General features: G+C 35.9%; 1 protein-coding gene across 7 annotated transcripts in view; it reads left to right on the plus strand.

Moving 5' to 3' along the window:
- The first annotated feature begins 2,892 nt into the window (after positions 1–2,892).
- LOC121318342 (TBC1 domain family member 22A-like) overlaps positions 2,893–21,051 on the plus strand; it is a 215,472-nt gene continuing 197,313 nt past the window's right edge. For all 7 annotated transcript variants that reach the window (XM_041254894.1, XM_041254897.1, XM_041254896.1 and 4 more), the window contains exons 1-4: positions 2,893–3,119; positions 4,124–4,180; positions 7,163–7,569; positions 11,514–11,681. In XM_041254894.1, the coding sequence (XP_041110828.1) occupies positions 3,025–3,119; positions 4,124–4,180; positions 7,163–7,569; positions 11,514–11,681 (727 nt within the window). In that variant the 5' untranslated portion in view covers positions 2,893–3,024. The remainder of the gene's footprint in view (positions 3,120–4,123; positions 4,181–7,162; positions 7,570–11,513; positions 11,682–21,051) is intronic.

The following is a 21,051-nucleotide window of genomic DNA, read 5'->3' on the forward strand; positions in this document are numbered from 1 at the left end:
GATGCAGTTCAGGGGGTGAGGTCTGGGGGGGTAGGGTCCAGGGGGCCAGCCTCAGTGGTAGTAGCACTGTCCAGTGGATCTGTTTCTTGTTGGAAGACATACAAAAAGTTTGTTCTGAGATGTCTTATCATGGCAAATTTTGTGATTATTTTATTATTTAAATTTAAGTTGTCCCTGAATCTAAATCAATCCCAAGTTCAAAGACCAAGAACAGGAAAAAAAAAAAAAAAAAAAAGACCTTAAATGGAATTAAGGCCAAAGGAAAAAAAAAACAAAACAAAAAAATCCCCACTGTAATAAACAATTAAGTACATTTTTATTTTTATTTTCAAGAAACCATAAGATCATTTATGTAGACCTAATAAAAGACTGATTAACTACAAATATAAGAAAGTTTACAAACGAGAGAAGGCCATTTGGCCCATCTTGCTCATTTAGTTGTTAGTAGCTTATTGATCAAAGAAACTCATCAAGCAGCTTCTTGAAGGATCCCAAGGTGTCAGCTTCAACAACAATAGCATTAGATAGATAATATAAAAATAACACAAATATAAGGTACGGCATATTTAATATCCGATTACCCCAAACAGGCAGTAATGGTCGGTTAACAACAAAACAAAATAAATAAATAAAATTGCCGAAAACAGCAAAGGTATTACTGAGCTTAAGTTAAAGCACTGCTGATGTTGAACAAACATGACAACTCACATTAATTTAAAGTTAGATAAAGATAATTAGACTTGTTAATTTTATTTTCATATTTAAACAGCTTCAACTTTTTTTCTATCTTTTCCCACTTAAACACACCATGCAAGACTGAGAAAAGTAGAAGTCGGGATGCTCGTATTTATAGCCTTTGTTGTGTTAGCACCATGTTACTGCACATGTGCACTTCTGAGCAAGCACAGCCAGGCTTCAGCCCATTACACAGATGTGGTGAACAGCATTGTTGATGTGCCAGTGTCACGTGAGAAACGCACATCATCCAGAAGGGAAGCGTGTTCATTAATAAGAGACACACTGTTAACCGGCCGCACCTAATAATATGCATCTTTCATAACGTCTTGAAATAAAGCGATATCTGTAATATGACAGTGATTATTAACAATAAAATACATTTGACTGATTTTATTGGGATTTTATTGGGATTTCATTTTTGCATTTCATCACAAGCCCATTCAAAAGTAAGAACCTGAGATGGTATATAAGGACCTTTTTATTTTATTGTGGTACATGTTCCCATGTGTTGCTACAACTGTTTAAGTAAGGTGTGTGTATTGTTTTCATTATTTTTCTTTACATTTTGACCACTTTTTTTTTTTTTGAAAAAAGAACTGCATTGCCTGCCTCAAGATGGCTTCACATGTAGCTGCATGTACCTCTCAGAACTATATTTCCTATCATCTTTCTGCTCACTGGTAAATCCATCTCAGTTACATATGTGAGCAGGAGGATGATGATGATAAACTAAAAAGGTCCTTATATACCCTTTAATGCTTAATTGGATACAGGATCCTTTGTATACACAACATACAAATTACGATTGCCACAGCTTGCTCTGCAAAACAAAACAAATGAATGCATAACTGAAGGTAAAATGATCACATGTACTGTTCTATCTATTACTGTTCCAACATTGCTGTACGGGGATAACCTGTAACTACCTTTGACATGCATTTGCTGGTGATAGCAACACACATTACCTTATCCAAAGACATTTAATCTGAGGCTAAATAAAGGTTTTTAGCATGACAATAAACTCCAACCCCTATTTAGTAAACAGATGAATGAATTACAAATATTATTTTAATAAGAGAATAATTCTAAATAGTACATGTTTTGTGATAGGGCCCTAAGTTGGTAACATCCACAAATATGAATGTGAAACCCACTATCCTGCCACAACACAAGTTAACTTCTTATATGTAATATTACACCCACCTTGCCCTTCTGTGCTCTGTAACAAATAGTGTACACCAAGACCAAAATAGTTCAACCAACTGAGGTGTTGGGTCATGCATGGTTTTCAGCCCAGTCAAGCTCCTTCACCGTTCCAATGATTTAAATCACTGTCATCTCCTGCTCTCCTGTCCATATCCTGGTTTCTCCTGTGGACCTCTGACAGTTATTCCCATCATGACAGACAGCTTCCAGCTCCACTGTTCTGTCAGATTGACAAAGAGTAGTGGACCATCAAGACATGCGTTCTGCTGTCATGCACAGTTGAGATCCAGACACATGCCACATCTCTAGTTTAAATCCCATCGGCAGCATCTGAGGTGGGATTTAAGCATCTGAGGTGGAACACTGCTTCAATAGTTACCACTGCAAAATGTATTTATTAAGAACAATTTATAAAATACTATCAGCCTGAAAATGAAAACAAGTAACCCTACTGCTTACTGCACTGGTTGCTAATTCTTTAGGAATGGCCAATAATGTATTATTATTATTATTATTATTATTATTATTATTATTATTTATTTATTTATTAGACTTATAATTATTAGTTATCTGTTGAAATTAATGTGTTATAGCAATGGGATTATTCATACCCACACTCAAAACAGGAATATAATCAATTAATTATTTCATTTCCAATTACAATATATTAAAAGAAAGGTTTTTGCCTATTCGAATCCATTAGTTTCAAAACAGTATTAACACATCTCTTTAGTACTTTCATTGTATTGTGCTACTAACACTTGTATTAGTCTAGACATAGAACAAAACGCCTGTGACGTAAACAATTACAGATATAGTCGTAAATAAAAGAAAATTATTCCTGAAATTATGTGACATCATCTTCTCTTTAAAAACGAGTTTTTGGCGTGAATTTGTGTTTTATCACACAAGGAGATCCTCACTTTTCATTGGGGAAAACCATAGTTTACTTGACCCAGCCAATAGAAACAGTGTTTGTTCGCTGGAGTCTGTCAATATGGCGGATTACTGAGTTTTGCAGGAAGAGACTATGAGTAAATAAACACTGTCTTGAAATCATTTTTAAATACCAGATTCTAAATGAGTAAAAGGATAACGCACAGCAAGCAGAAAATGTCAAACGACGGTAGCAAAAAGCAATTCTGGAAGAGGAACGCTTCAAAAGTCCCCGGGAGGTTTGTGACGTGTTATATTTACATGAATGGTTTAATATTCACACAGCTGTTATGAGGAAGGGATGGTTATTTTCGTTTTGCTGTTTCCAGTGTAGTTAAATAAAATTAAACATTTACACCGATTATTAACAACGGAAAATTATTTAAACCCAATGCGAAACGATGCATTATTGCATGTCAAAGCTGGATTGAAAAGTTGTGTTTTTGCAGAGCTCATAATATGTGTAATTTAAGATACATTCATGTTTATTGTAAATATCCTAATGTAGGATATGCTTTTCGTGTTACGAGTAATACAATATTAATACGTGGGTGACTGCACTGGCTGTACCCATCAACAGGGACAGCTTGGTAACCAATCATCATATAGTTTGACATTTAGTATCCTTTTTTTTTTTTTTTTACTGCACTGCAGAAAATGTGTACCGCGAATAAGAAATTAAAGTCCTTATGAAACACTGTTTTTTAAATGAGAGTTTATTATATTTATGGGCCTCATCTCAACATAGCATCATGTCCAAATGCATTTTTAAATTGAAGTCTTTTTGCATTTGACAGTAATTTGAAAATGCCTCTTTAGCGTGCATTCAGAAGCTTTTTTTTTTTTTTTTTAATTACACATATTTCCTGAGAAATCTGTCCTCATAATCCCACTGATTGCTTCCAAAATCTAGTAGCGCATTCTTATGACAGCTTGTTGCCTTTCATACAGACGACCAGTGAGCATGTTTGGATGTGACTGCTTGCTGAATAACATTGGTCATACTGTAGAATTTAGATACTTTAATTGTAATATTTCTTACACATTTTAAATACTTCATAACGTAATGCAGTTTTTTTTGTAAACCCCTTTGTACATCACGAGAACAAGACTGTCATATACAGCTGGGTCTGCCACCTCCTTTGACCCACCAGACATGGAATGACTACTGTATTTACAGTAAATCCAGCTCCTCTTAGATCAGATTGTGTTGCACTTCACATTCAAATTTTTTTTCTTTCAGCATTCAACATGTGTATGGAGCACAACATCCACCTTTTGATCCCCTTCTCCATGCAAAGTAAGTCATACACGTTCTATACTGCCAACACAATTTAGGCACTATTTAATAGTTAAGGTATTTCAAAATATGGTTATTTTTATATTTTTACAGCATGAAGGCCATTGCACACTGGATCTGATAACGCATCTGAATTTAATATGCGTCTAAACAGAAAAAAATCGATCATGTACATTCCCAGCTGCACCTTGCACACTGAGTCCTTAATTGTTGTATGACAATGGTGCATCAATTTTGGAATCGAAACAAGTTCGATTTGGTCCAATTAGTCTTGCGTTAAAAAATACACTGACTAATGAAAAATGACTGGGAAGACGCATAGATTCTTGCAGTTCCCTGAACAAAATGGAAAATCTAATTTTGTGTGTGTCGCCAAACAAAAATTACTTTATGTTAAATCCAACAAAGATTACAAAGACTGAAAAAAAAGAAAACATATGGAACGACATTGCTGCGGACTTGGCATGAATGATATGTATTATAAAACATGAAATTATGAACTGATGGAATACATAAACACGTGGATTTTGTGCACTGTAGGTTATTACAAGCATATACTTTTTATTTCAATTGTAGTTGAGGAAGAAATGAAACAATATCCTAACCTAGAGACACATATGACAGAAAGAAGCGTGCCAGGGCAATAGAGCAGTCAGGGTTTAACAGTTAGGAAAGAGGGACAGTACGTGAAAGTGATGGCATTTCTGGCTCCATACACAGAGGGCAGTAGAAGGTCATTCTTGTAATGTATTTTCGGTAGCTCATTGCTAACTTCCCAACTTTTAGGTATATTTATTACAAAAATTAAATATTGGTCATATTGTTTCTGATGCTATGACAAGTGTGTTGTGTAATAGATGTTTTTTTTTTTTTATTGTGTTGTGTAACAAAATTATTAAAGCTCTAGTAGAAGTGTAATAATTAGCAAATGTTATAACTTCCATTAAGGTTTGTTGATCATTAAGTTTATAGTACATTTAACTTTGTTGTTCAAAGTTATGTACAACAGAATTGTATTTATTTGTTATTAAAATTCTGAAACTAGTTATATATACTACAAAGCCTCCACTGCACACCACTGCTCTGAAGTACAATATTAACGCATCTTGTGTGCAATGGACTGATGACGCACGATTTCTTTGGATGGCGGATGCTAAATGACAGAACGGATCCAGTGTGCAAAGGCCTTGAGTTCTCCGCTGTTATACCATTCTTTAACATGTTTGATTGTGTGTCCCATATTTTGACAGTTTAAATTTCTCATGAAAATTTTGGTTGTGGCTTCATTTGAATGTGGAGAGGTTGTCAAGTGGCACAGTTTTTAAAATGCATGTTTGATACTGGATAACAATAACTGCGTTTAGTGCATTTGCTTTTATCTGATTGACAACATTCACCACGTCACTCAAAATATCGTGGAACACAGAAGATAAGTTCCTACTGGCCAAAATTTCCACAGTGAATGAAACGGGTGGGAGATTCTGTAAGACGCGACCACTGCCATTCATACTGTGGAAGTTTCGTCTGACTAATTAAATATATATATATATATATATATATATATATATATATATATATATATATATATAATTATATATTAATATATATTATATATATCTATAATATATACGATGCGAAATATAATTAGCCGCAAGAATAAAATAGCTTTATATTAGTTAACCTTTTGCTTTTTGGATCGGCTTTCTTTCCAAAATAAGCTTTGTGTTCCCTCTGTCGTATTTTGTCAGGTGCTGTCTTACTAAATTATCCCGCATCTTGGTGGTATTGCCACAGAAGCTCATTAAAAGGAGTTTTTTATTATTATTATTATTTAAAGGAACCAAAGGAAAGGCAAAGAATAAGAGTGTAAATGTAAACAAGGTCCTGTTAATGAACTGATAGATAAAAAAAACAATGGTTATTTTATCCATCTATGGTTATTCCAACGATTTGATGCATTGTCACAGCCCTAGTATATATATAAATTAATGGATTAATCATGCCTGTGGGTGTTGATCGATTAAAAAAAAAAAAAACATTGATCGATTAATCTGGTCTACCCATGTGCTGTAGCAAAAAGCAGTGCATGAAAGAAATCTAGAACAGTGGCGGAGAGCACTTCAAGAAACGGTGACAAACTGGTTCCAAGGAGATATATCCATTTTGCCACAGCTCAGAACAGTGCTTTTCAGAGGTTATAACTATAACTATCCCCGAGACGTTATTTTCTCGTACGTGATTCTAGGCAGCTATCTTAAGCATTATACAAACTCAGTACACTGCAGTAAGTAAACAGTTTTGAAAAAAAAGTAAGTGCTTTACTTCCTAGGTCATTTCACCCAAGCGGTGTGTTTGGGGTCAAATGATGTTACTGGCTGCAGGGTATGTCAGCAGGGTGAAGCAGCTGGTTGGTTACTGAAAGAAAAGTAGGGCCTGAAGGGGTGGGGATAATTTGATTCTCTAGGTGAGATGACTCCGTGCAAGATAATCTGAAAGCATGTCTTGGAAATAGAGAGATTTCTTCAACCTAGTGTAGTGCCAGATATCGTGTTTTAAAATAAAAATACATGTTTGCTAAAACAATGTGTTTATTTAAGAAAACTGCATTTGAGACATTTATGGAACATTTGTTAGCTACTACGATCACTTTCCTTTATCATGTTTTTATACAGTGTTCCATTTGAGTTTACTATGAATAGTAGAAATGGATAAAGTTTATACAAGTTTTTATCCTTTCAGGGGAGACATTGATTTGTTATTTTCATATTATCATTTCCTTTGTAAACTCCTGTTACCACAGGACATTTTACAGTATTAATAATGAAACAACTTACAGTACCCTTTTTCTAGGTAAATGCTTGTTCTATTTCATAATAGATTACAATATTATTTACATACATTTATTTATTTTTAGAAAATGTTAATATGGAAATAATCACAATACTAAGCTTGTTCTCCATTAACGTGTAACCTTTCTTTCAGTTTAATGAAAACCGGAAACATGCCACATACAACACCAGTGAAACCAAAGAAAGCAACAACTTTTCAGGAGTTTGAAAGCATTACAAGTGATGCATGGGATGTTGGAGAAGATGACGACGAACTTTTAGCAATGGCAGCCGAGAACTTAAATATAGAAGTTGTTATGGAAACAGCCAATAAAGTAATTGAGAACCACAGCAAGTTGCATGAACAGAAACAGCAAGAAGAGCATTTTGAAGAAGAAGAAGAGGAGGAGGAGGAGGAGGAGGAGGAGAAAAAGGAGGAGAAGGAGAAGGAGGATAGGGACGAAGAAGAAGTAGTAGTAGTAACGCAGTCCGCTTCAGGGTCTTACAGTGAAAACAGAATGGTGAAGTCCTTCAGTGAGGCTCACATTGCAGCATCAAAAGGTTTGTAATCTAAAAATAATTTTTCAGTCACTTATAGACTGTGTTCAAACACAACCAATAAACTAAACCTAGACTAAGCATTGCACAATCGGTTCCATAATGAAAATATTGTAATTTTGAGGTTAGCAATATAATGGATTTACGTGGGGAAAAAATGTGTGTTATCTTCCTTCTTTATCTACAGCTATGGTCAAAAGTTTTGCATCATCACCCTATATAATCAACTAATTTTGCATCATAAAGCTCCTACGTGTACCTTAGCTGCTTTCCCTACAAACAAAACACTGGGATGAATACTTTGTGAATATCTCCATGATCCTTTTATAAGCATATTACGTTCAGGTTTATGAAATTTAAAGAAAATATGACTGGCTGCTTGTTTAGTACATTCGTCCATAGTTTAGCCTTTTGAGTTAAAAAAAAAAAAAAAAAAAAAAAAAAAATCATTAGAAATCAGACTTGACTGTTTGGTTTGTTTACATTGTCTGACATCTGATTTTCATCACTTTTTGAGACACAGTGCCATTGCTACCTGCAGCAATGAGGTGATATGGATTTTAATGAATTATGGACATTGAAATGGTTCCTCTTACCTGCTGTGCACTTTTATTTTCTATGCAGACACATTTCACAGCATAACATTTCATTTTACAATATGAAATCTGGTCCCATACTAGTTTAAACAAAGTCTCTTCCTTTTAAGTTTTGTACTTTAAGTAATTTCATCTGTGGAGTGAACTTGTCTTCACTGCTTCAACACATTTTTCCTGTCTTTAACCAACCACAGCTTCTTCATGTATTGACTGACAGGCTTAGCAGCTTGTGAGACATTTTCACCCCAGTGACACTCCTGAGGAGAAATTACCTGGAATTGCAGGTAAAGACTTTCTGAAAGTAAGGCATGCAAACAGAACTTATTTTAACCTAGTATGGAACCAGATATATGGGCTTCTGTGCCACAGAAGCAACAACACTATGGTTTTATAAGCTTTTCTTGTACTATAGTATTTAGTACATTGTAAAATATCTGTTTCAAAAGGATAAGCATCCTGTTTTTATTATTGTAGTCAGTATTTTTCAAGGACTTTTGTTCTCCAGATAAACAGGTATTATGACTTCATTCAGCCGTTACTTGCACAGCAAAGTCAGATTGTGCTACGGATATTGTAACTAACACAGAGAGAAAGCACTAGATCATGTAGATTATGGGTATTAACTTTTTCATGATACTGATAGATTTAATTTCGAACTTACACATGCATTGTGTTACTTACTAACATGCTTTTTGGTTACGTGTGGTGTTTATTTTATTCTTGTCAACTTCTACAGTGTATCAAGATCATGTTGGTAAATACCAAGTAGGTGTAAGTGGTAGCGTTTGAGTTTATACTAAAAATAAAATAATTGGCACTAGGATGCTTTTGTACTTTTTGCCCCTCCCCAACTGTAAAACAAACAAAAAAATCTCAAGACAATAGAAAATCTGTATATTTCCATGTTATTGTAGACCAGGAAAGTTTTATGAACAGTGGCCTTAGGGCCCTCTCAACTCGATACCACCGGACCACTGTTCAAAGGAGTAACCCAACCAGTAAAACACAACCACACGCACACCACACATTAAGTTCCACAATCGTATATTTTATTAACACACAGGTTAAAATCATAACACGATGCATAAGCAATAACGAGGATGGTTCAGTAACCCATATTAAATCTACCCCATAAGAAAGATATGCCAAAACAGTCTACACAATGCTCATACTGTATTAAATATTGCACAATATTGCCACAATCCTACTGACATATGCCACCTTATCTACTCAGCCCCATGATACTATATTAGTCTGTTTAAAACAATAAATATAATAACAGACTCATAAAACATCCACAATGCTGGGCTTTACCCAGGCGATGCTCAATACAATAATCAACCCAGCAGTGACCCCAAAAAATATGTGATTGCCCTGAGACCCTTAACCCCAATCACTAGTCAGTCCCACAATATATTTATTTAACCTGGACCAGTAATCCCAATACTATTCTTTCAGTCCTATATCACCACTGGTATTCACTATTAAATAGTGTGTCTCTCCAATATATATATATATATATATATATATATATATATATATATATATATATATATTATCTATATATATATATCGGACATGTTTTGTGTTAACCGGCTAAAACACAGTCCTTGCACTTCTTGTTCTTTAATACATTCCTGATGACTCTTCCCCGTCGCCAGCTGGTTACTTGCCAGACTCTTCCTAGTTCTCTCCCTCGTTGCCAGCCTTGTCTCCAGGCCAGGTTGGCTCCTTCCCTGTTGCGTAGTTTCTTTTAAATACTTCCAAACTCACATTTAAAGTGTAAAACGCTGTCCTGCTTCTCTGCAGTAGTAGGGTTCTTACAGGGCCGTATCGCCTCTCCACAGCGCAAATGAGTAGGAGCTGAAATCCAAACGCATGGGTACTGGTATTGGCAGTGGCTGCTGACTGTTTTCTCCTTCCTTCAGCAGGCAATGGCAAATCAATAGAATTTACTTCGCTGTAGAAAATACCACCCACTTGCAGTAACCCTGCGCATGTTAAATCAATTGCTGATTTAGTCGCCCATAAATAATCACAATACTACTTGCATCTGTTTTTAACTATCTTAGATATACTTCTTAAACAAACACAATAATACTTCCCTTCGGGTTCACTGTTCCAGTAGCTGATCTGGTGGTCCCACTGTCTGACGAGTCTCTCTTCTATCCCCGAATTCCCAAACAAACTGCTTGCTTTGGTTTCATAGCCTCTCCTTCCGTTTCTCTTTCTCTCATCCTCCTTGTTGTCTTTGCTGGTGTTGGTTTGCATTCAAACTGCAGGCTTCTTCCTCAGGCTTGGCAAATCTCTCCTTGATACAGCCTCCAACCCTGTTTTATAGGACAGTTTCTCTGTGTTGTCATAGAAAAATCATACTTTTTCCATGTCATTCCGCAGCAAAAGGATTCCTAGGATCCCTGCTGATTATTGATCTGTCCTTTTGTAACAATTTACGTTAAACTTTAGCACAATAAACCCTATGAGATAACCTGGAAGATATGCGGCACAAAAACATTGTTTCCTTTTACCACTTTTGACACAGTTGAAACTTAATATCATATGTTACTTGTTGAAAGTTATACTTGGAAATGAAGTACAGAGGCTGACTGATTTATTTAGTTGTAAGACATTACTTTGCATATACTACTGATTAAAATAATGCTAAAAGAGAATGCAAGTGACATTCTTGTGTAAAATATCCCTCTTTGGGTTGAATTCTTTTTAGCAATAACTGTACTGCAGTGTTTCCTAACCCTGTTCCTAGAGGAACAGCGTGTCTGCTGGTTTTCATTCCAACACAGCGCTCAGTTGCTAAATTGAACCCATCATTGAACTAATAAAGTGATTAACTGGGCATTTTCCCATTATTTTCAAGCTCTTTGTTTGTTGATACGGTTCAATTAAGCAATTGAGTGCTGCGCTGGAACAAAAACCAGCAGGAACAGGGTTGGGAAACACTGCTGTACTGGAAGTATATGCATAATTCTGCTTATAGTGCTATCTTGGGAGGCGTAATCTAGAAACTATTTTGTGCTGATTGATACGATACAATTTTTCTGCAGTAACTTTCAATAGCACTGTGCAGTTTTGCATTTTGTATTATTTGAAATTAAGTGACTTTGTATTTTGGTGTGTGAGTAGTGTGATTTTGCATTTATTTAAACTTCCCAACAGAGCAAACGGTTTGCTTTTCAATAATAACATGATTTCCTAGTGATGAAAGCAGGTTGAACATATTTAATGTAGCCTGTATTTTGTCTCCGGTCACAAAATATAAGAAAATGAGAATGCAATTGTTTTCACATGTTGTTTAATGTGCAGTAATTCTTTTTTTTGTTGTTGCTGTTTTAGAGGGTGTAATGCTCCAAAGGCAACAGTCTCTCCCACATCGGCCGGTAATACCTTTAGTAGCAAGAATGGCTGATCAGAACACATCCGGTTCTCCGGTAATGACAGAAAGAGAAGCCTCCCGCTTAGACAAATTTAAACAGCTGCTGGCAGGCCCCAACACTGACCTCGGTAAGTTAACATTTACTTTTGATTTTAAAATGCTGAATGTCTTGTTTTAAAAATGGGAAAAAAAATAAATATAATTTTCAGCTACAACACAGATCTTCATTATATGCTGGATGGCTAGTTTAAACGATTTTTTAAATTTACTTTAGAAAATGTGCAAAGAATATACTTAAAATTATCTACTGTACATGGCTGCCTTTTAAAAGTAAAGTCTACAGTAATAGTTCATTTTAATAACTACAGTACAACCATGTAGTGTTTAGACTAAATTATACATTGTATTAAGTATCACTATAAGGGGAGTGTATATATCTTTATAATTCCACAGTTGCTTCTTTAAGCACTCATAGCTCATGAAGAGGCTTCATTTTTCAATGTTAAGGAAAATCTAAGGATACCCTTCACTTGACTCACAGGTGGGATTTTACAACATAAATACGTTTAAGGGGCAAAGCTGCAGTATCAATTTAACTACTCATTCCTGTATTATTAATATTATCTTTTAAACTGTGTTTTACTGTGATATTAATCAAGATGTGTACTTTAGGTTTGTATTTTATAAAATGCTTTAGAATCACTATTGACAGTGACAGTCGCATAAAGAAACAGTAATACTGGTCTCCCAAAGAAGTGATGTAGATCAGCGGTTCCCAAACTGTGGGTTGCAAAATGTCCCAAGGTGGGTCTCTGAACAGGGTATAGTTTATAGTTAACACATACAAATATATATGTTCATCAATGTAAAGAGCAGCATTACAATTTTGTTTTCATTTTAATTAAATAAACGATCACTAGAATTTGTTTATCATCCCTCACTTCCCAAATTGAATCTAAATGATGGTAATTATTATTTTTTTCTATAAATTGAGTGACCAGTTATTACTTTTCTTTATTTTCTCCCCAATTTGGAATGTCCAGTTATGTTTTTTCTCCTCATCGCAATGAGTCCCCACACAGCACAGACGTTTTGAGGGTGTGTGAGTGTCCTCCGATCTCACATGCCTAAAGCCAAAAACGCTTTTACGCTGAGCAGTCTAGAGCAGAGGTGGGCGTGTTACAGATCCTGGAGAACAGAAACCAGCCATGCCTCTTATCCACTCTGAATGTGCTCGGTGTCTAGCCTATAGGGTTCGTTGTTGCGCGATGAGAAGTAATTCCTACTGGTTTCCCATCCCCCATCCCGGGAGCGTCAGAGCCAACGTGACACCCCCCTTGGGGTCCCCAGCAAAGTTCAGCCTTTTTGCACTGCCTGGATCAGAACTGGACTTTCCAAGCTGTGTAATTCATCCTGCGCTCCCAGCGGCAGTGTTTTAACTGGGTGAGCCACACAGGGACACCCGTATGCATTTTTATAGGTACTGTAACTTTACTGTGTTAGTACGCCAGCATTTGATTGATACAGTAAGTATGTTGTATTCATGTGGTTGTACTTCGAAATTTAAGGCAGTAGTATTAGGTTAGGTTTGCATCAGTTTTTAAACAGCAGTAAAACAGTTTGTGTAACCATAGAGATGCATTTTAATTTAAGTGTTTTGTAAATTCTCACGCTTGACCCACTCATCAGTTTTACTCGTAAAGTGGTATATATTACCTATATGGTAACAGTATCCTGGGAGACAGTCAGCATGGTTTTAGGAAAGGCAGATCATGTCTAACTAACCTGCTTGACTTTTTTTGAGGATGCAACATCAACAATGAATAATTGCAAAGCATATTACATGGTTTATTTAGATTTCCAGAAAGCTTTTGACAAAGTCTTGGATAAAAAAATTAATTCTCAAACTGAACGCAGTCGGGATTCAAGGGAATATATGCACATGAATCTGGGAGTGGTTAACAAGTAGAAAACAGAAAGTACTTATTAGAGGAGAAACCTCAAAATGGAGCGAGGTAACCAGTGGAGTTCTACAGGGATCGGTATTAGGTCCTCTGCTCTTCCTAATCTACATTAATGACTTGGGTTCTGGTATAGTAAGCAAACTTGTCACATTTGCAGACAACACAAAAATAGGAGGAGTGGCAAACACCGTTGCAGCAGCAAAGGTAATCAAAAGCAATCAATCTTTATTTTATACAGCGTCTTTCATAGTGGACCACCATAACAAAGTGCTTTACAAGGTGCAGTAACAAGAAGAAAATCCATAATAGTTTTAATACAGAGAAATGCATAATACATGATATACAGTAATAATAATAAAAAAAACAATGCATAATACATTAAATACAGTGGAAAGTGCATAATACTTGATAGTAGCATAATACATGAAATAGTAGCAGCAACACAGCAGCTAATAGCAGATATCAGGCTTAAAGAGCACGGAAAGAAAGAGAGAACAGGTGGGTCTTGACAATTGATTTAAAGCGAGCAACGGTAGGAGCATCACGCACCAAAACTGAGAGTTCCAAAGAGTCAGAGCCATTAAGCTAAACGAGCGCTCTTCCAAGTGTGGTGCACTTTTGCTTAGAGATAACAAGCAGGCCTGAGTTGGAGGACCTCAGCTTGCTGGCAGGGACATAGTGGGTCAGCAGGTTGAGGAGGTACTCGGGACCTGTGTGATGAAAGGTATTGTAGGAACAATTCAGTAATTGATAAAATATTGACAACAATATTTAAGTTGACATGTTTCAAAGATTGAGGAATTACTATGAACACACATTCACGTGCAGACACAAGGAAAAAGCTTTCAATTCTCGATAGAATCAACAGACAGCTGCAACAAAGTCTCCAGTCCTCTGTGTAGAATCCACAACAGTGTCCGTCCGCTCTGTCCTCTTTGTTGAATCTTTTAGTTATGCAGGTAGCAGGGCACAGTTTCTTTTGGATACTGTGGTTTTAGGTGTACAGCAGACCCAGACTAGTTTGTCTAATAACAGTCACTGTAAGTTTTTTGGCAGTCCTGCAGCAGGGCCTCAGTCTCGTTGCTTGTAGTCATTGACTCGCTTAAAGCTTGCTTCCTCATCTTGGGTCCGTTTCGGGTCCCATCTTGATTCCGTTTTAGAGTCCCGGAGTTGCAGCTTTGCTTAGCAGAGTGACAGCACCTTGTTTAGCATTTGTTTTGAAAATAGTCCTGAACTTTACAGGTAGCCAGTGCAGCTGGGCAAGACAAGGGGTTATGTGATCTCGTTTTTTACATTTGGTAAGGATCCTGGCAGTGGCATTCTGGACTAGCTGCAGTCAGTTTATGGTACATGCCGGGAAACCTCCATATAGAGAGTTGTAGTAGTCGAGTCGAGAGGAGACAAACGCATGACAAAGTATTTCCGCATCTGGGAGGGAAAGGTAGACGGACTTTGGAGATATTTTGAAAATGGTAGAAGGAAGATTTGACCACGGAGGAGATGTGGGTATCAAAGGAGAGGTTGCTGTCAAGAAGTACACCAAGGCTTCGTACTGCGGGGGAAGGCAGCAGCATACTGTTTCCGAGGTTCAGGGCAGCTATATTTAGATTCTTAAGTTGAGTTTTAGATCCTACTAGAAGGAGTGTAGATTTGCTAGTGTTTAGCTGAAGAAAATTGGCAGACATCCAGGCTTCGATGTCTTGAATGCAAGCTGAGAGCCGGACCATGTCAGAGGGCCTACCAGGGTCGAGTTTTAAGTAGAGCTGGGTATCTTCAGCGTAGGAGTGAAACATGAGGCTCTGTTGGCAGATGAGGTGACCCAAGGGAAGCATGTAGATATTGAAGAAAAGGGGCCCAAGAACAGATCCTTGGGGGACACCACAAGTGGCTGGATTTGCAACACCACTGTGTCCAGCATAGAAAACAGACTGCATGCGTCTGGATAGGTAAGAGGACATCCAGGAGAGACAGGTTCCAAAGATTCCAGCATACTTCTGAAGGCAGTCACGAAGAGTGCCATTATTTAAGGGGTCAAAAGCAACAGTTAGATCAAGGAGGACAAGCACAAAGGGAGCACCAGCATCAGACAGCATTCAGAACTGGGCAGACACATGGCAAATTACATTTAATAGAGAAAAGAATAAGGTACTGCACGCAGGCAATAAAAATGTGCATTATAAATTACATATGGGAGATAATGAAATTAAAGAAGGAATCTATGAAAAAGATCTAGGAGTGTTTATTTACTCAGAAATGTCTTCATCTAGACAATGTGGGGAAGCTACAAGAAGGTCAACAAAAGGTTTGGACATATAGTGAAAAGTGTTGAATAAATCAAGGGAAGTAATGTTAAAACTTTACAATGCATTAGTAAGACCTCATCTAGAATATTGTGTTTAGTTGTGGTCACCTCACTACAAAATGGATATTGCTGCTGTAGAAAGAGTGCAAAGAAGGGCGACCAGAATTATTCTGGGTTTAAAATGCATGTCATAAGCTGACAGGCTAAAAGAACTGAATCTACCATATTCCTTCGAATTTAAGACACGTTTTTTTAACCATTTTTTTCCACAACTACACTATTTTCTCTCAGTTTTGTACGATACAATAGTGTAATTGTGGTTATATCTTTGTAAATGTTTTATTTTTTCCACAAATTTGAGGGTGGTAAATTTGGGCTACGTCTTGAATTCAAAGCAATACGGTATTCAGTCTTGAACAAAGACGACTACGTGGCGATCTGATCCAAGCATTCAAAATTCGAAAAAGTATTGACAGTGTCGACCAAAGGAACTTTTTCAACCTGAAAAAAGGAACAAGAACCAGGGATCACAAATGGAGATTAGTAAAAAGGCATTCAGAACAGAAAATAGGAGGCACATTTTTACACAACTCCCCAGTAGTGTTGTTGAAGCCGACACCCTGGGATCCTTCAAGAAGTTGCTTGATGAGATTCTGGGATAAATAAGCTACTGTATATGTAGCAAGCTAATGAAATAGTGACACATTTGTTGGAATTTATGCTAGCAAGCCTATCACTGTTGACCAATCAATACAGTACTGGGTGGTAGTAGGTGCAGAGGAAAGGTTTTGTATGAAAGACTTTTCAAATTGGAAAAAGACAACTGAAAAATGTAGCGATCACCAAAAGAGCAGTTCACATGTTTCAATAGCTGTGATCCCACCTCCTGTTTTGAGCTGTGACCCAATATGGCTACTATTCCAGATAAAAGACCAAATGCTATGAGACATTGGCTTCATGCTCGAGATGCAATCTATTTTATAAACCTCTAGGTCAGGTCAGGTGGATATTGTACAAGAAAAATTAGCCCTTTTTCTGGCAGTAATTTTTCAAAGCTGCCACTGTCATACTGACAAAACCTTGTATCTCAGAGACCATTTCAATACAGACTTCTTATTTGCAGGTTATGTAAACACTGCATGCTTTATTTTATTTCACAAAATACCCCATTCTTCTTGTTCTTATTATGATGATCTATCACTTCAGTGTTAAATACAGTCGGGTTTGATTGTGTCTGTAAGTGTTAAAGTATTTGCAGGATTATTAATGTATTATGTCTACTGATACGAATACAGGGCATGACATTTTCTTTTCAGGAATGCTTGTTTACAAAGAAGTGTGTCATAATACAGAAGTAAGTTAAATAGTTTTTTGTTTAGTATCAACAAAATACTGCCACATGCAGCTGCTGTAGTGTTGCTTATTTTGAAATGTAATTTTTTAATGTCAACTTTGTAATCTTTAACTAATTAATTTTGTATTGACCCCATTGGAAAATACACTGGTTTATTTATGTATCACATTTGCACTAATATATATATATATATATATATATATATATATATATATATATATATATATATATATATATATATATATTGTAATTGCTCAGGAATTGTGCTTAAGTTGAGCATGGTCAAAGGGTAAGTAGGCTGGTAATTGGTATGCAGACTTTGGTGCAGGAGAAGAAAGGTTTATGTTATGGGTACTAAATGTCCTAAGCAAAATTGTGGCAGTGAACTGTGCTTGTATGATAGAAAATGCCCCTGCAGTGAATTGTGTAGCTGTCAGAAAGTTCATATTTGCATTAATATTGAAAATGTCAACTCAAATTAAGGCAATGTAGCCATCAAAATCTATCTAAATTTAGTTGTTGATGATTTATTAAATATATAAACTGACTTGCCAGACACGCGCTGCCAAAATAAAATATGAACTTAATTATGTGTCCATAATTAAACTACACAGCGGGGATACGAATAAGATAAACAAGTGAGTGTCAGGGTACAAATGCATTATTTTCTGGTAAAGAACTACAAGTGCTTGGACATGCATTTTCATTAAAGTGAAACGTTTTACATTTAAGGCAAAATCCTTTTTTTAAATAAATTAATGTGATCATCTTCTTCCTAATAGGGCTTATCCCACCTTGTGCGATACATTAAAATATCAGACAGTTTTTAATTTTTTTTTTATTTGGAAACGTGATTATACTAGTATTCTAGTACTAGTTCTACCAAAAGTTTGCAGTGGATAAAAAATGAATTTGCAGCTTTTAATTTAGTATATTTCAATGGCAACTAACTCTCTCTCTCTCTCTCTCTCTCTCTCTCTCTCTCTCTCTCTCTCTCTCTCTCTCTCTCTCTCTATATAATATATATAGGTATATATATATATATATAATAAATATAATATATAGATAATATATATATAAAATTTAATTACGTAAAACTATAAAACAAAAATTTCAATGACATTAAATTGAAAACGAATGGAGACGTAAATCCACCTACCTTAAATAGTTTAAACCAACAAATTTACAAAAAAGTATATATTCAACGATTGGGTAAAATATTCGTTGTTATTCATTGAAGTCGAATAACTGAACGTTGCGTTATTAACCCTAAGTCACTTCCTGCTGCACCTGCAACGCACCACCACTAGAGGAGAGAGAGAGAGAGAGAGAGAGAGAGAGAGAGAGAGAGAGAGAGAGCGTGCACTGAAAATATCTGAGTCCGTCTCTTCACCTTCATGAGTTGCAGAGTGAGGTCGAAGAGGTTCGTGCTGCTGTGTGCAAATATTCCCTTGTTAATTAGGCACTACTGCTTATTATACAGACCTTGGTATTTTTGCTTAGATTAAAATGGGAAGTCCTTGTTACCCCCATTCTCCCAAAAAAACAAACCATTAAAGTAAATTTTACATATATATTCCCAAAAATTGTATTTTTCTAGTATGAAACATGCACATACTATGGTACAGGTGAATTTGATCCTTTAATTGGAATTTATTTAAAGCTGCTTGTGAATAAATTGTGTCAAACACTGTGTGCAGATACATCAATGCTTCTTTTCCAATAACTTTGAGAGGTCACATGAACCAAGTCGATATTGAAAATGTCTATCATGGGGAAAACAGCAATTCTGAATTGTTTTCCTACAAGAACTCAAACTCCCAGAAGCAATTTAAGTTTGTTGGCTGCGTTCCTTTAACGAAGTGCATCATGGAAAATAATGCAAAAAATGTTTGCCAATTTTTTGTTAACAAATGCTAGGAACCATTTAAAAATAAAATTCTGATCTTTTGAGCTGTGTGGGGAATTGCTGTTGTGAGGATATGAATAATTGGGCATTTCAAATTGGTGAGAAAATAACTGGTGCAAGCTACAATAATTGGGCAGACTTAATAAAAAATATATAATTGTGTGCATTTTTCATGTAGGAAAATGTGAGATCTGCTGTACAAAGAGATGGTAGTACATATAATGTAAGATTTGGTGGTATTTTTTTAGTACCACTGAGTTTTCCACAGTTGTAGAGTTGCACATCATAATCTGTGTGGTCTTATTGATTTACATATTTTGAAGCATTTTTAAAAGCCTAGCCAAGTTGTTCCTGTTTTATATTGATTTATTTTCAGTATTAATGTGTCTGAAAATCAGTATTGGGTTGTATGTAGAATTACTAGGCCACTGTTTTCTTAGGGAAGCATTTGACTACAGACAGTATTTCTTTATAGCAGTTGCTGTGGTTACCATGGCAATTTCTACTTCTGCTTATGAAAAGTGCTGCTCTCATCTTCCATTTTGTTCTGTGCATAGCACTGCAGCTGGGGGAGCTGCAGGTCCACACAATCGGGAAATACATATTATGTATACTTTTCTCATTGAAAGGATTGTAATCCATTGGTAATAATCTAGTTTGAGCAATTTTAGTAATATAGGCTTAACTGGGAAATGTTTCTGAAGTTAATAACTGACATCAGTACCGTTTAAACCAATTCGATACATTTATCTAAAATTACTCCAAAGGAAAATACATTCAGAAACCACATCTGTTATCTCTATATTAGGGAGGGACAACTGGCAGCCTGGGGATCACATCAGGCCTGCCAGACCATTTTATTTGGCCTGCAAACACTATTTGGTCTGCCGTGATCTATTTCATTGTTTATATTCTCTAAGTGTAATGTGCATTTTTCAAAGTGGAAGTCTGATTGTAGGGAGGTGGGTGTTTGATTGTTTGGGTTGTGTGCTCCGTATACTGAGTACAAGCTAATTTGCTATGCTGAAACCACAGGTCCTACTGTGGCATGTGTCAGGTGGGAATTACTGCATTCAGTCAGCAATTATTTTGCCCTTTTGCCTTAAAAAAAAAAAAAAAAAAAAAATAGATACTGTTAATACATGGTTAATTGTATGTTAACATGTTTTATTGTACCACATATTTCTCAAATATGCATCATATAGCCTACTAAAATAAATGTATGGCCCGCCAAATGTTTTAGTGGATTTTGTGGCCATCTACTTCTGCAGCCTCAAAGTTGCCAATCCCTGATCTATATTAAAGAAACTGCAGATGCGTTTATAGTTATGAAAAGTCGTCTTTATAACACTGTGTAACAAAAAAAAAAAATATAAAATTTGTTCCTGGGTAGTAAGTGTTATTTTCTAATTGCTTATGCCTCAAATTATAGAACATGGCTGCTATTCCCCACAAACTTTGCTTTTGTGACCAGGACAGTGATATTTCAAAATATCACTATTTCCAATGGGAAAATGGGCAAATGTGTGTCTTTTCGTTCACATAAAGTCAGAAAAAAACAACATATGAATCCAAATTAACATGTATTTATACTAAAGTAATACAAAGATGACTACAAAAGATTTAGAAGTGAGTAGTTTTTCGAGATTTACAATTATACTGTAAATATTGTAAATACAGTATAATTGTAAATCTCGAAAAACTACTCACTTCATCCAGCTTTAATGGTTGTTCTTTTTTAAGTAACTGATATTTTAAAATCTCTACAAGCTATTGACTGTAAGAAGCCGGTAGGTCCTGATGGCCTAGATCCATTTTTGTTAAAAATAGCTGCTGCAGTTATTACAGAACCTTACTTATGTTTATAGTCATTCAGTTGAGTCAAATGAGCTGCCTAATGTCTGGAAGTCAGCCTATGTTACTCCTCTTTTAAAAGCTGGAAATCCATCTGACATGAACAATTAAAGAT

This window comes from Polyodon spathula, chromosome 7, assembly GCF_017654505.1.
Source record: "Polyodon spathula isolate WHYD16114869_AA chromosome 7, ASM1765450v1, whole genome shotgun sequence".
NCBI classification, from domain to species: domain Eukaryota; kingdom Metazoa; phylum Chordata; class Actinopteri; order Acipenseriformes; family Polyodontidae; genus Polyodon; species Polyodon spathula.